At 50.0% G+C, this 15494-nt stretch overlaps 1 protein-coding gene across 2 annotated transcripts; it reads left to right on the top strand.

The window, feature by feature from the left end:
- The first annotated feature begins 529 nt into the window (after positions 1-529).
- On the top strand, positions 530-13208 carry HTR3A (5-hydroxytryptamine receptor 3A). 2 transcript variants are annotated; one of them, XM_019753304.2, is made up of 9 exons: positions 530-761; positions 3105-3271; positions 4360-4404; positions 6686-6795; positions 8261-8430; positions 10524-10684; positions 11033-11243; positions 11355-11576; positions 12390-13208. In XM_019753304.2, exons 1-9 carry the CDS (start codon positions 695-697, stop codon positions 12686-12688), a joined length of 1452 nt encoding a protein of 483 aa, XP_019608863.2. In that variant the 5' UTR covers positions 530-694; the 3' UTR covers positions 12689-13208. The 2 variants fall into 2 exon arrangements, with proteins under 2 accessions (XP_019608863.2, XP_019608862.2); XM_019753303.2 differs by having other exon boundaries at positions 11033-11576.
- Positions 13209-15494: the final 2286 nt, after the last annotated feature.

Genomic DNA, 15494 nt, shown 5'->3' with positions numbered 1-15494 from the left:
TCAGACTTTGTGTGTGTGTGTGTGTGTGTGTGTGTGTGTGTGTGTGTGTGTGTGTATTCCTTCTAAAATATTTCAATATGAATATTTGAGTGAGGACAAAAGGGCAGACATTAGGCGACTCCAGGTCCCCTTCTACTGTCTGTAGAGATGCCCAGTCACCTGCTTAGCTAGGGGCACTATGTCACTCTGTGGAGCAAGAGCATGGCCCTACTGCTCCTCCTACCTCACCCCTCCCAGCCCCAGCCCAGTGCTACAAGACATACTTGCTGTGGGACATAAATTAAGGCAGCTGCCTGGAGCACCTCCCAGCAGACAGACTGTACCCTTGCTCCAGAGGCTCCTGCAGCCCCTGGTCCCCAAGCTGCTCCTTGGCCAAACCACCTGGCTGAATGGGTGGACTGAGCTCCAGCCACATGACAGCAGGGCAGGCTCCCTTCTCAGAGGTCCGCTCCCCTTCCCTCCCACCCTGAAACCTGATTCAGCTGAAGAATTGATTGCAGGCAAACTTGGCAGCTTCCCAACCCGGATGGGCTGAGCAGTGTCAGGCTGCAGCCTCAGAAGGTGCTGGGGAGCAGCCTGGAGAGGCAGGCTGGCTGGGACATGAGGCTGGCAGAGTGGGAATAGGCTGGCCCTCGGCAGGGCCCACCCTGAACACCAGTCCTCTCCGAGGCACCCACACCTTGGGGAGCTCACCATGCTGCTGTGGGTCCCACAGACGCTGCTCACCTTGCTTCTGGGCATGCTTCTGACACAGGGAGAAGGTAAGGGGCGACGGGTAGGACTTGGTCAGCCATCTATAGAGGGGATGGAGGGGGTGCTTGATTCCGCCAAGGGTTGAAGAAAATTGGGTTTTGGGGTGGGTACAGCTGCAGGAAATGCATGGATCTCCCACATATGAGCAGAAGAGCATTTTGAGGCACTGTGGTCCAGCTAGAATGTTGGGGAGGTTGAGCATCGGGTGACAGCAGGGCTTGCTGAGAGGGGAGCAGAGAAGCAGCCTGCTGTGGTGGAAATGCGCAGACAGGTGCAGGAGACGGGCTCCTCTCCACTGTGTCCTGCCCTACACTCGTCAAAAGGCAGCTGCAAAGGATCTTCATGCGCTCATTTGGTCCACTGCTTCTTGTTATAAATGGGAATGCTGTGGTTCAGAAAAGGGGAGTAATTCTCTCAAGACCACACAGCTCGTTAGCGGCAGAGTGGAGACCAGAATTAATGTATCATCTTTCCCCAGCTTCACTGGTTTCATTGCATGGGTTCTTTGGGTTTCCTAAAGTTCCCTTCCAGGGTTAAATTCCAATAACACCAAACTTCTCTCTGCATTCCCCACCCATTCTTTCTGCCTCCTGTGGATGCAGGGTATTTTAGTCACAAAAGGATCTGTTGTTTCCTTTTGCTGCAGATAACATTCATTCCCCATTTTGGAAGTTTTTCTCCTCATCCAGAGCTGGGTTGAAGCTGGGGCTGAGGCACAATTAGGATGGACGGGGGGCTGGACAGACATGAAGGGCTTATGGGCACGATGATTTTTCTCCTCGTGAGCTGTCATTGGGGAAGCTCAGCAGGACAAGCAGACCCAGGCTGTAAGTTACGACTGTTCTGGGGCTTCCCTGGCTGAGAAGAAATTCTGCCCCTCCCAGAAATGGCCCTTTGCTCTGGGGCCTGCAGGGCCCAGTCTGGTTCTCTCCAAACTGGTCAGGGTCCCAGACAATAGAATCTGGGCTGCCACTGCTGTAGTGAAGACACACAGGGCTCTGGGTTTGAATCCCAGTTTCTCTACTTGCAGAACATAGGACTCACCTTTCTGAGCCTTGGGGATCTTTATCTGTAAAATGGGCTATCACGACACCCACCCCAGTGGGCTGTTGTAAGATTGAAATGAGTAAAATGTTAACTAATATTATTCTAAAGGAGACACTCAATAAATGCTCTCTTATCTTCTCTCACTGCTTTCCTGTGTTCCAAGAGAATTTGGAAGTTTATCAGGGATAGGTAGGTGAGGGGCAAGAAGGGGACTCTGTAGGACCAATTTGCTGTACTGGTTACACTTATCATAGACAAGATGAGAGAAGAGGCAGTCTTCTTTAGAGAAAGCCAGGCCCGCTGGCACTAGGTCTCACCTTGCCAGTCCCCTCAGGCCTTGGAGCTTGTACCCTGGTCTTTAGGGTGCTCTCGCTTCCCCACCCTACACCTTTCACCTTCATATTTCTTGGCACCTTTCAGGAAGTGCTTCTACCATTTCCTAGAGGGCTATCTGAGGTGCACACGAACTCTCCATAGAATGGGGCTAGGGCCTAGGAACTGGGTTTTCTCGTCACTGTTTTGTACTCTTGCTCTGGGAACAATTTGGTGTCTCCTTGCTTCCTCCACACCTCACCCCTAACCCTCTTCCTAACTCCATCAAATTTGCTCACATAGCAACCTTATGAAGGGACCTGGTAAACTGTCCCCCAGGAGTTTGTGTGCACATAGAAGTGGGGAAGGGGAGCTACTTGGGGTGGATTTTGCTGGAGGGAGAGGAGATGTCAGTTTTCCCTGGATGTCCACCCTTCTTTCTTTGTCAGTTGCAGGCCGAGGTCAAGGAGATGATGAGGAGCTTTGTGGACAGTGAGTCTGACCTTGGCTGAGGCAGACCCTCATGCAGACCATTGGGCTTAAAAACAGTGCACTTAGGGCCACTTTTTTTGCATCCCTCTCACCTACCGGTTTCATACACCCAGGGCCAGCTCCCCTTTAGCTCCCCAAGAGCCCCTTACCAGAGCCTGCAGGCTGACCTCCTCTGGGCAGTTATCTACTCTCAACCATTCTCAGCCCTTGGCTTACTTCAGACCTCACCTGTCTGTTTTACCTTCCCTTACAACTCAGCTTCCTCTCTCATATAAATTAATGCACAGTTTACCCTTAAGAGATAATACCTTTGAATTTTGGCAGAAATCTCTGAAGATAAAATGCTATAGTGATGAAAATTTCAGTCTGTGGGGGTATCTGGAATTTTGTGAGGTGGGAATGGTGAGGACACTTTCCTTTTAATAGCTTTCAAACCTGGACAAGAGAACCAAAGAAAGACCCAGGCTCTGATGGCCACTTTGAACTGTTCTTTCTCCCAGCCAGGCACAGGGGGGGCTTCCAGGCCCATAATACCTCCAGGCCCGCTCTGGGGAGGCTGTCGGATTACCTCTTCACCAACTATAAGAAAGGCGTGCGACCTGTGCGGGACTGGAGGAAGCCAACTACTGTATCCATTGACATCATTGTCTATGCCATCCTCAGTGTGGTGAGTGCTCAGCCCTACTCTGCCCCCAACTCAGAGGTGGCAGCTTGGGGTGGGAGGCCAGTTATCCCCTGGGCAGCATGGCAGGCTTTCTCGTATCGATAGTACCCGTGGTCAGGTACCACGGCTCAGGACAGACTGCAGCAGACAGCAGCACCCACCGTGTGCACAGCTGCACAAAGCAGGAAACCAGGTGACCTGTGTGGCTGCTTCTGCCACAGCCCTATGGCCAGTGGGCCACTTACCACATGTGTTTCTTCACAGACGGTAGCATGGTAACTGTCTCCCTATGTAAGCTGTGTTACATAGGGTTCAGACTGTCCTATTCATCTCCGCGCCCTGATGTTTTTACACAGGTCCCTGGTACATGGTGGGTATTACTCAATGGTTGTTGAAGAGTTAATCATAAATCAATTAATTAATTGATTCCTTCATCAAGTAGGGCAGGGTGCACAGTCCAGCACAAGAGGTTGACCGTGTACAGAGATAAACAAGTAGGCAATTATAGAAATGCAGGGCACTGGGCTGGGATAGAGTGGGCAGGAACTGACCTCATAATCTCCGATACAGACCATGTGGCTGTTTTGTGAAGGGAAATAGGAAATTAGATGGGAGGGAGGGAGGGAGGGTGATGAATTTTTCACTCTATATGGTTTCATACTTCTTGACTTCACACTAGGGCATATATATATATATATATATATATATATATATATATATATGGAGAGAGAGAGATGATATTGTTATATATGCCTTGTATTACTATCTTCTATTGTGTTATATATATCATATATGTAAAATATATAACAGACATATATAACAGGGGTGCCAAAAAATGTATACACATTTTAATACATGACATAATAAAAGGTATATATAAGTGTGTGTGTGTGTTACTGCATTTCTTTGTAGGTGTAGCCTAGTAAATGACGAACTTTTCCTGGCTGGCCCCTTCTCCCTGCCCCTTTTCTTGACTCTCACTTCCCAAGGGACTAGGGATATGAAGCAACAGCTCCTTCGAGGGGCGGCCTGTGCAGGGCGGAACCCCAGACCACAAGGCCACCTATGCTAAGCTCCCTTTTCTTTCTCAGGACGAGAAGAATCAGGTGCTGACCACCTACATCTGGTACCGGCAGGTAAGCAGAACAGCCCTTCTCCCACGTTTCCTGAGACATGACTTACCCTTCAGGAAGGATTTCTCCACCTCAAGGCGTCAGGAAACTCAGAGGCCTTGGTGAGGGAAGTGGGGAGAGGTTCATGGGCGTGTTCAGCATGAGATCCAGGAGCCTGGACTCCTCGAACTCAGGACTGGGAATGGAAACAAATGTAAAGGTCAGTGGAGGAGAAATCCTCCGACCCGCTCTGGGTTCTGAAAACCTTCACGGCATCCCAAACAAGTGCTTGTCCAACCTCTGTTGATTGAACACCTCCAGTGACTGGGAGCTCAGAAGGCAGTTACTTCATTTTCAAACAGCTTTAATTGCTCGAAAGCTCTTCCTTCTATTAAGCCAAATTGAACAACAAGCAAATGGGGTGATTGAAACAGGATGATTCCCGTGCACTTAGTCCTCACATCCTTGGCCATTTCCCCACTCTTCCAGCTCCTGCTGGGCATTGGTCAGGCACTGATGTGTGGAAGTCTCTGAGGCCGTAGCAGCATTTCTGGCTTGGTGGGGGAGGGCAGGCAAACAGTGGCCTGTCCACAGTTGTGTCCTGCTCTGGCGGCCCCTGGGGCTGTGGGGGATCACATCAGAGCAGAGGGGAAGCTAAAGTGGCTGAAGAGAGGGGGAGCAGGGTGACGAGGACAGTTCATGGAGGGCGAACCTGAGAGAGGCTCTGGGGACACACCTGGTGTAGCACATGCGGGTCTCTGTTAAATCCCTTCCTGCGCCTCACAGCACACTCCACACCACCCGCTCATGAGATGAGGAGTGGGGTGAAGGAAGAAGCCAGAATACTGATTTCTGACATACTGCTCCCTTTCTGCCTCAGGGAGGTCCCTAAATACAGACCATGTCCTGCCTCAAGGGAAGGGACCCAAGAAAGAACAGGCAGCTAGGAGCTCCTTTACGTGGACAGCAGGCCTAGGTCCCACCTCTCAGCCTCTAGGGTCACTTGTCTGTCCCAGCAGTGAGGAGATACCCATCTATATATGCCAGAGACTGTGCTAAGGGACCAGAATTGGAGACACAAACTAGACTCGGGGTCCTGCCCATCGTAAGCTCACAGATTAGACAATTAGACAATTAAATGCAGCAAGACAGCCACCCCAATGTACCAAGGACAAGATGTCAACCATGAAAGTACAGAGGAGGCACGTAAAACCTAGCCTGAGGGGTGGGGTTCACAAAAGATTCCAGGAGAAAGGAACAGACAGGTGAGTTGGTTAAGTCTGGAAGGATGACTCACCCCAATAAAGAAGACAAGAGCTGCAGTATGGGAGAGGGGCAGGGTGTGCCCAGATGCGGAGGTTTCAACAGTGTTTAATTCCATGTGCCTAGAGTGTAAACGCTACAGAGAGGCATGGCAAAAAAACAAAACAAAACACTAAACAGATGGGTGGAGGCCAGATTTTGTTGACCATTAGGTTTAACTTTACCCTATTGCCCATGGGACGCCACTGAAGAATTTGAAGCAAGGCAGTGACATGATCAAATTTACATTTTATGTTTCTATAAAATTAGGGTAATTCATTATATTATATTTTATAACCCTTTCAATGTGTGTCCTTTTTGCTTTTTTTCTTGTGATTTAAAAGACATATTCTTATTTCAATCTAGTCATGCTTGTATTTAGTTCACATTATTTTCTCTGTTACCAGTGATAATACATAAACATAATCTATTAACCCCCCAAGTATCACACCATTTATTTAGCATGCCAGTCCTCATAGACCGCTCCCACTGACGCACCACCTTTTTCTCATATTTTCAAATAACATGTGAAATGTTTAAATATATATATATATATATATATATATATATATATATATATATATATATTTTTTTTTTTTTTTTTTTACATCAGTCATTCTGGCAAGATAGTGGAAAATGCATTGATCAAAACAGTGACCATGCCTACTTGTGAGGCGCACGTTATGCTCCCGATTTGCATACGTGCAGACCAAGACCCAAGAAGCTCTTTGTTTAAGATCCCTCAGTTGGTGGAGAGGGAATTCAAAACAGTAAAAATGACCTGTGCTTTGGCTGCACGTGTCTGTGTCCTATTTGCATGAAGGGAGTGAGTGAGTCCAGTGGCAGGGGGTCTCTCGGGTACTGCGGAGTGATTTGGAGGCCAATGACACCCGATGCTCGCCTGTCGCCTTGGCACGAGCGGTGAAGTCGGCCTGAGCTGAGGACAACCCCACTGGAGACGGAGGGGGCTGCCTGTGACGGCTCCTGCTCCTCCCTCCCCTAGTACTGGACTGACGAGTTTCTCCAGTGGAACCCCGAGGATTTCGACAACATCACCAAGTTGTCCATCCCCACGGACAGCATCTGGGTCCCGGATATTCTTATCAATGAGTTGTGAGTACTGGCATCAGATGCCGGGCGGCAGGGTGGCTGAGGGGCTGCGACGGCAGGGGTGGGGAGACCGGGTCACTGCTGCTGCATTTCGGCTGTCCCACCCAGATGTGCAGAACTGTAGGTAAAGTTGGCTTGGGCCCAAATTCCCATTTGTCTTTTTTTTCCCCCTTTGCTTGTGTAAAATTCCTCTTTTTCTATGCTTGATACTGAAACTCTAGTTCTTGGTGTAAGGGCCCCCTTCCTGGGGGAAGAGAAGCCAGTGAATGAACTCACATTGTTATAACAGCCAAATGAGAAACAGCTGCTTTTTAAAGAGACAGTAATGTCACTGAAAGGAAGGAAGTGCTGATGGTGACCACTGTCCACAGGGGAGATTTGGAGCTGGGAGACACTCACATCTCTCAAGCCACACGTGTGCCTGACTAGCCACAAATTGAACCCTCATTCTGAAGTGGGTCCCACTTCACTCTCAGCAGCCAGACACCGTCTCTTTGCCCCAGCCCACATTCCTCCTCCCCGTCCTTCAGGTGTCTTCAGGCTCCACTGCCTGGGCTTCTGAACACAAGTGCAGGGAAGACGGCTATGGGTGACGGATGGAAGGAGAAGGTGGCCGGGGCCCGGTCACCCCCCACCCAGTCCCCACTGCATTGCCCAGCTCCAGGGGATGCCACTCACACTGCTTTTCATGAGAAGCAGTCAACCTGGAAACCCATGCCTGCATAGCCCAGGCTGGAAGGATTTGAGAAAAGTCCCAGTTTCTGGCTGGATCTCCAGTATGAACAGTGAAGTAGCTTTAGTCTTGAATTCTCATCTCTCAGCCTGATTCCACAGAAGGCTGAGGCTCAGAAATCTCAGGCTTAGGCCACTCGATGCCATAGTGGTCACTTGGGAGACGTTGGGGGTCAGGGATCTGCTGAGAAAGTGGGACAAAGTCTTTCCTGCCATGCCCAGTTCTTCTCAATGATTTTTCTAGTTCCTTTTCCTCCAGAGACAATTAATCTCATTTCACAGGACTTCTAGGGATGGGAAGCAAAGAGGAGCCCGAGTCAGGAGAACCCAAAGTTCTGCTTTCCCACCAAACCGTCCCATTGTCCCTTGGCTGGTCATCCTGGGAGCCGAGGTCTGCCCAGCCCACTGGGTGGCAGCACAGGGACAACTAGGCATGCTCCTGAGAGCCTGTGGCTGTGGGGTCCATAGATTCCTTGCCTGCATTTTGTGGCTAGGTTTCCAGTGAAATAAAGACATGCCCTTTCCTGCTTGGAAAGTCGCCTTGACAATGGCAGGTAAGGAAGCCTAAAACAGAGAAGGAGGCTGGAAAAATCAAGGCTAGGAAAAACAGTGCAGGTTGTCCTGCTGCCTAGACCCTCCCTGAATTTCTTTCCCTGCTGGGTTGCTCGGAGACCTTCAGACTCCCAGGGCTTGACCTACTCCTTGAGCTCCAAATTGACCCCTCTTCCCTGGCCAGTGTGGACGTGGGGAAGTCTCCAGATATCCCGTATGTGTATGTCCGGCATCATGGTGAGGTCCAGAACTACAAGCCCCTCCAGGTGGTGACTGCCTGTAGCCTGGACATCTACAACTTCCCCTTCGACGTGCAGAACTGCTCACTGACCTTCACCAGCTGGCTGCACACCAGTGAGTAGATGGGCTTCGGAGGTGGGGCAGAGGTTGGGGGACCCAGAGACACCCAAGTGAGGAACACATCCTAGGATGTGTTTTCCCTTATCCAACTTACTTATCATTTATTTTCTTAATGCCACTGAGCCTCTCTTTCCTTATCCTTCAAGTGGGACTAACATGGTTGCTCTTACATCTCCCTTAGTCGTCATGTGGGTTGAAGTGTAAACTGACCGCAAGACACTCAGTAAGGGCCAATCCTTTCCCAAGATCGCTACTAGGTTCTGCACTCAGCGTCTCTCCCAGCCACCCGCTTCTCCTGTCCACTGATTCATCCTCCCCCGATCCTGTGTCCAGGTTTCTGCAGTAACCTCCTGGCTGTTCTCATTGTCATTCCTGTCCCCCTCCCATTCATGTTCCTCACAGCAAACTGGGAGGTCTCATTAAAATGCAAATCTGATCAGTCACTCTTTGCTTAAAAGGCTCAATGGCTTCCTGGCACTCCTGAGACAATCAAATCCTTCACCTGGCTGATAGGGGCCTGCAAAGTCTGGCCTTGCCCACAGCCCACCTCTCCAGCCTCGTCTCACGCATGCTCCCCTGAGCTCTGCTCCGGCCCAGCTGTCTCCCTGGAAGGCCCCACAATCCCTGTTCTTTCCCTTTATCACATCCTGCATCCTCTCCAGGGCCACTTTGCTCCTCCCTCCTCTCTTTCCTGCTCCCCTTCTTGGCCCACTCTTGCCCCAACCACACCTGGCTCGTCCAACTCCTCTACTCACCTTCGAATCACAGCATCAGTGTGAGCTCCTTGGGGAAAACACATTTTATCCCCCAGAAGAGGTATCCCCGATGCCCAAATTTATAGCCTACTGTTCTTCCCACTTCTATTGCATTTATAAGTATTTGTTCAATGTCAACTTCTCTACCAGATATAAACTTAGAGAGGGCAGGAGCATGATTTCTGTCCCACCATTAGATACCAGCACAGTGCCTGGCACAGAGAAAGGTGCTGGCAAGTTTACACTGCGTGGGTGAATGCTAGGTGCTCACTAAGGTCTAATGAAGTGAGCTTCACCCCGCTGCGAAAAGGCGTCCTCCACATCTCTTCTGCTTTTATTGCACCCACTGGAAATTACAAAGGTAATGCATAACTTCCTTGAACAAAAACCAGAATTACAAATAACCTTTGGCCTTTGATCTCTACCCTCAATCCCAAACTCCACCAATTCCCCACACCTAGATTTACCAACTTTTATCAGTATAAGCTTCATATAGTATGTTCTTCCCAGTCCTTCTCTATCCTTTGCATATATATGTGTGTGTGTGTGTGTATATATTATACATAGGTATGAAAGTACATGGAAATTATTCTATAGTTGTTGTTTTTTTACATGAATGTATCATTTATGCTACTGCTACTTGATTCTTTTTACTCAACAACAGGTCTTGGACATTTTTCCAAGTTAGTGTATATTTAGATCTCCCTCAAATTCGGACTCAAATTCCACACCATATTTCATGGTATGCATACATCATAGTTTATTAGGCATTTTCTTGATTAGTGGATATTTAGATCTTTCCCACTATTTTGCTGTAATGGATATTCCTGTCCTCTGGTACATATGCATGTCTGTTTCTCTAATACAGATACAGAGAAGTAAGACTGCTATTCTGTAAGTGGGGGTTTGCTTGTTTCCTAATTCACCTTTAAAGACAGGTGGCTCTATGAAGGCAAAAGTGAAGAATATTGATTTTTGTTCATTTCCCAAACAGGTAATTCTAACAGGGACACCTAGAAAGTGTGTGGAAGCAGAGTATGTGTGTGTGTGTGTGTGTGTGTGTGTGTGTGTGTAAGAGTGGGGGCATTTCTAATAAATGAGCTGTCTGGTTCTTTGCATTTTGCTGTGTGATTTCATTCAAGACTCCATCTCCCTCACTACAGTCCTGCTGTCCAGATAGGTCAGCGTGAACGGTTATCTCATTTTGTAGCTGAGGAAACGGAGGCTGAGATGAGCTAAGTCGTGGGTGTGGCCACTCTGTGCCCCAGGACCACAGGGCCTGGTGCGCTCCGGCACTAAACTCCAGAGCTGGCTTGATTCCTTCTCTCTCAGTCCAGGACATTAACATCTCCCTGTGGCGCTTGCCAGAAAAGGTGAAGTTCGACAAGAGCGTCTTCATGAACCAAGGCGAGTGGGAGCTTCTGGGAGTGCTGACCCAGTTTCGGGAGTTCAGTATCGAAAGCAGCAACTGCTATGCAGAAATGAAGTTCTACGTGAGTGGGACAGGGAGCAGATGTGGGTAAATTGATGACTAGAACTACTAGAGTGTCACCCCCAGGTAGACTTAAGGAGGCATATGGGGCAGAAGCTCTGTGGCACTTTGCCCAACTCCAAGGCCACACTCACCACGGGATCTTCAAAGAAGTAGATGGGGAAACAACTGAACTTCCCCTCACTGAGCAGCATGAGGCTGGATCCAGAGACAGAATGTGGCTCTGTTTCCTTCTCTGGCAAGAGAGGTTGAGAGCGCCACAAAGCTAGGGGTCAGAGATGGGGTGGTGGCTCCTGGGTGCAGGCCCTGTGCGCCCCAGTCTTCCCCCAGAGCTGCTCTCCGGTCCCAGGTGGTCATTCGCCGGCGGCCCCTGTTCTACGCGGTCAGCCTGCTGCTGCCCAGCATCTTCCTCATGGTCATGGACATTGTGGGCTTCTACCTGCCCCCGGACAGTGGGGAGAGGGTCTCCTTCAAGATCACGCTCCTCCTGGGCTACTCTGTCTTCCTGATCATCGTGTCGGACACGCTGCCAGCCACTGCCATCGGCACTCCCCTTATTGGTAAGGGTCCCCCCTGGGGCAGAGTGCGGTATGGCCCAGGAACTGAGGAATGGCCGCCTCCCCCCTGCTGTGTGTGTCAGCCCTCGCTCCCTCCCTGCCCTGAATGCACAGGTGTCTACTTCGTCGTGTGCATGGCTCTGCTGGTGATAAGCTTGGCTGAGACCATCCTCATCGTGCGGCTGGTGCACAAACAAGACCTGCAGCAGCCCGTGCCCGCCTGGCTGCGGCACCTGGTCCTCGACAGAGTGGCCCTGCTGCTTTGCCTAGGGGAGCAGGCAACTTCCCACAGGCGCCCAGCCACCTCCCAGGCCACCAAGACCAATGAGTGCTCAGGTGAGAGGGAAAGGGTCCCAGTGTCCTTCTGGCCCGGGTGCAGACTCATGGTAGAGTGTCTCTGGAGGATGTGCCATGCTCTCTAAATGAGTGTTTTAAACCACTCCACCCCAGTCCTTTTCTTTTTGTCCTCCTTTCTGGCGAGGGCCAGGCCTTTTACAGAAGATGTTTGGTTAACCTAAGACCATCTCATCATGAGCTAATGAACTAGGGCACCCACCTGCCCAATGACTAATCTCATTGCTCACCTGGTGAAGGTAATGGTATCTGAAGGTGTGTTTTCCGGTGCAGAGACACAGAGTCACGAGAGAAAGCAGTGAACTCAGAGTGCCAACACCTAGGCCTTGGTGGCCTCACTGTTAAGGGATGCACCAGCTGTGTGGCCACAGGGTAGTTACATGACCTCTCTGAGCTTTAGCACCTTCACATAGAGTTAATTACCCCCTCTCTGCTTTCATGGGGCTGTTGTGAGGTTCAAGTGAAATAATGGACATCAAACTGCTAGGCAAAGCTCATGAGTTTAAAAACCAAAGTGCATGGGAAGGATAAACACCAATTTCCTGATGTGGTGCCTTGGAGCAGGGATGGAGGGTGTGACCACGCAGAGGTATATGGGAATCTTTCATTGTACTGGATTTCTGTATTTGCTTTAAGTCGGATGGTGGATACACAAATATGTAAGTTATTCTCGATACTCCTTATGTCTGAAATTGTTCATAATAAAAATTTCTGCAGGCCAAAGAAACATACGGTACAGAGTTCAGGCCATCGGCTGGGCCTTCATCCCTTGCCAATGCTCTGTCTTTCTTCCAGACATAGGAAACCACTGCAGCCATGTGGGAGGACCCGTGGATGTGGACAGGACCCGGAGGGGCAGAGGCAGCCCTCCCACACCAGTGCGGGAGGCCTCCCTGGCAGTGCGTGGGCTGCTGCAGGAGCTGACCTCCATCCGGCACTTCCTGGAGAAACGGGAGGAGAGCCGAGAGGTGGCCCGTGACTGGCTGCGTGTGGGCTCTGTGCTGGACAGGCTGCTTTTCCGCATCTACCTGCTGGCGGTGCTGGCCTACAGCATCACTCTGGTCACACTCTGGTCCATCTGGCAGTATTCCTGATGGGTATAGCCCAGCAGTGGGAAGGTACTGCTTAGGATGGGATGGGAGAATTTCAGAGCCCAGGGGACACCAAGGACGTTCTCAAGACACATGCACAGTTCCATCCTTGTTTCCAATGCCAGTTCATCTCTGCAATCCCAAACCCGGGCCTCAGCTCTTCCCCTCAAACCTTGATGTTCAAGACCCTTAGGTCCTCTCCCCCCACCACCTGTCCATTATGGTTTTAAAACATGTTGTCTTAGATTAAGAGAAGCCTGTGCATCCCCTAACTTCATTCTATATATCTATGCATCAAGCACAGTTTCTCCAGGGGTACCTCCCTGAATAAGATACTGTAGAATTCTGCTCATCTCCCTCAACCTTGTTTTTAGAAATCAAAGGCAAACCAACTCTCTGCTACTGGGGCCTGGTAACTCTGCATTGGGTTTATCTAATACTAATATCTCCTTCTTTACCTCACCTGTGACCACTTCCCTGAACATTCATGTTTCATCAGATGGTGGGGGTGGGGGGATAATAAAATGCGATGAAGCTCTAAACTCTCTTCTTGACCATTTGTCAGCAGCTGGGTCGGTGAAAGAAGAGGTTTAAAGTTACTGGTGGAAATGAAGTTGGAGAATTATCTGTGGCTTCCGTTGTTTGGTGCTTCCTGCCCCCAAGGAATTGGGTGGTGACCAAATGTTGGTTGTTATGAAGAAACAATAAGAGGTGGGATTTAAGGTGGGAGAGTCAGGACCAGGCGGTTTCTCAGTTCTGTGACCCCCTGGAAAGATGCTGGAAGGATCCACACAGTCCTGTAATCAACCTAGGCTCAACGAGGTCTCTCAGTGAAGCTGGGATCAAGTTCTCTCCCTGCTAGAGGATCCTGCAATGAAGACGAGGACATCAGCACCATGGCCAGCAGCACCTGGTTTTTGTGTTGGAAAGAGAGAAAGCTAAGGCTTGAGATTCTTAATCTCCTTTGGGAACTCGCAGCACTCAGCCCCTGGCACATCCACTAGCAAGCAGGACCATGAGGGAAGCAGAGGCGGGGACGTGGTATTTGATCTTACTTGTACCCTGGCCCCTCCCCCAGACTTCAGGGTTTTAAGACATGCTGAGAGCACCCCAGCTCTGTTACTCCACCCAGCTCACAAGCATTCCGAGGAAAGGAATGCCAGAACCCACCAAGAGCGATGATAGTGTCCTCCAGGATTGCCTGAGGCTTTCTCTGGTTCTCCCTTTCTCATTCCAGCCTCATCCCTCTCCTTGTCTTGGGCTGCCTCTCACTCAGAGGAAGGCATGTGGACAGAGTCTGAACACTGCCGGGCTAGAGGGAAAGGACCAAAAAGAAATGTCTGAAATGATGTGTTCCAGGTTAGCCAGTTATACAGGATTCAGCATGGAACACCTGAAGTTATACCTTCCCTTGGTCCCAAACTCTGCAGTTTTAGTTAGTAGACTACCCTGGAGGTTGGGGAGAGCGCAGAATCCTGGGCCCTTGGGAGCCTAGAAGCTGAGGAAGGGAGCTTGTCTGGTTCAGCTTCTCTCAGCTTCTTTTCACCCCAGGTTCCACAGCAAGCAGCAAGATTTCATTCAACATTGTCTAACTGGCTGCTGGTTCCAAAGGTGAACTGCAGTGAGGTTTCATCTGCTACTTCTACACCAGACATGTGTGCTTTTGACATTTGTTAAGGATTTTATATTTATCCTTGTTTTATTGGTGGATAGGTATCAAGGTCTCCCAGCAAAAGCAGGAGATTATGGGGCTGGAGAGTGGTGCCCATTCACAATTGTTGCTTCCTACTGAGTAGATATGTTTCATCCCAACACTCTTAGGATGGTCTCTGCAGCCCACACTTTGGAGCCTCATCTTGGCATCAAAAGCTGCCCCACTCCACTTGAACTTGCTGGGCCCTCATACTGCTCAATGATTCTCATGTCTCAGGCCAGAGAGAGAGAAACTTGGACAGTCTGGCACTGTGGATGCACCACTGGTCAGTAAGTGGGTGCCTATTGACAAAGTGTCCAACCAGAGAGCTAGTAAGACACTAATTAACCTATTGATTCCTCATCTCCCCCTCCCCACCCTTTGCCCACAATCAATGGGGCAACAGAGCCCAGCACTGAGGCAGCCAATTAACCACCTCAAGAATGAGCTGCCACGTGTAACATCTTCTGCTCCACTAGCCACAGCCAATCAGCTCATCGATCTGCATGCCGGCTGTGCTGCCCAGGCATGGGAAACTGAGGCCAGGGCCAGCGAATTCCCAGTGTACTAACTCTCGTCATCAATATTGACCTTGATCTTCTCCCAAAGAGACCTTCACTCTGCCTGGGATATGAGAAGACCCAGAACGTCCCTGCCACCTGTTGTATTTCCTGGAACCTGCTTCCTTCTCTCTTCCTGCCACTTAAGCTCATTCCTTCTCCTTCTATCCTAAGCAGAGAGAACATCAGAAACTTACCACGTCTTTGCCAGCACTTCTGAGAAGCTCACCTGTTCTCTATCTCATCTCTACTCCTCTACTCCTATGAGTACTCCCAGGTCTTACCTCCTTTTCCCATCCACCCCACTTTCCAAAACCTGTCACTTCTACTCAGAAGATCCCATTAAAGGTTTTGAAAGTGTCCAATCCTTGGGAGTGCTCTAAGCTGTGGGGCTGGCTGCTGTGAAGCTACTGTGAGGCTGCCTTTCCTCCTGGATGATGGCAACCCGTGCTCAGAGCCCATCGCAGGAGTGCACATCCTGTGGCTTTCAGGATAGTCCAGGGAGAGTAGCTGAGCTCAGAGTCAGAAGATGGGCTTGGGGGGCGATTTCCCTGAG

Source organism: Rhinolophus sinicus, linkage group LG06 (assembly GCF_036562045.2).
Source record: "Rhinolophus sinicus isolate RSC01 linkage group LG06, ASM3656204v1, whole genome shotgun sequence".
In the NCBI taxonomy this organism is placed as follows: Eukaryota; Metazoa; Chordata; class Mammalia; order Chiroptera; family Rhinolophidae; genus Rhinolophus; species Rhinolophus sinicus.
Note: the sequence above shows the minus strand (reverse complement) of the source record. Positions and strands in the feature narration are given on the sequence as shown.

Coding starts and splice junctions, on each gene's coding strand:
- HTR3A (XM_019753303.2), top strand. CDS start 695: ATGCTGCTGTGGGTCCCACAGACGCTGCTCACCTTGCTTCTGGGCATG. Junction 3,272..4,359: donor TCTATGCCATCCTCAGTGTG/GTGAGTGCTCAG, acceptor TTTCTTTCTCAG/GACGAGAAGAATCAGGTGCT. Junction 6,796..8,260: donor GATATTCTTATCAATGAGTT/GTGAGTACTGGC, acceptor TTCCCTGGCCAG/TGTGGACGTGGGGAAGTCTC.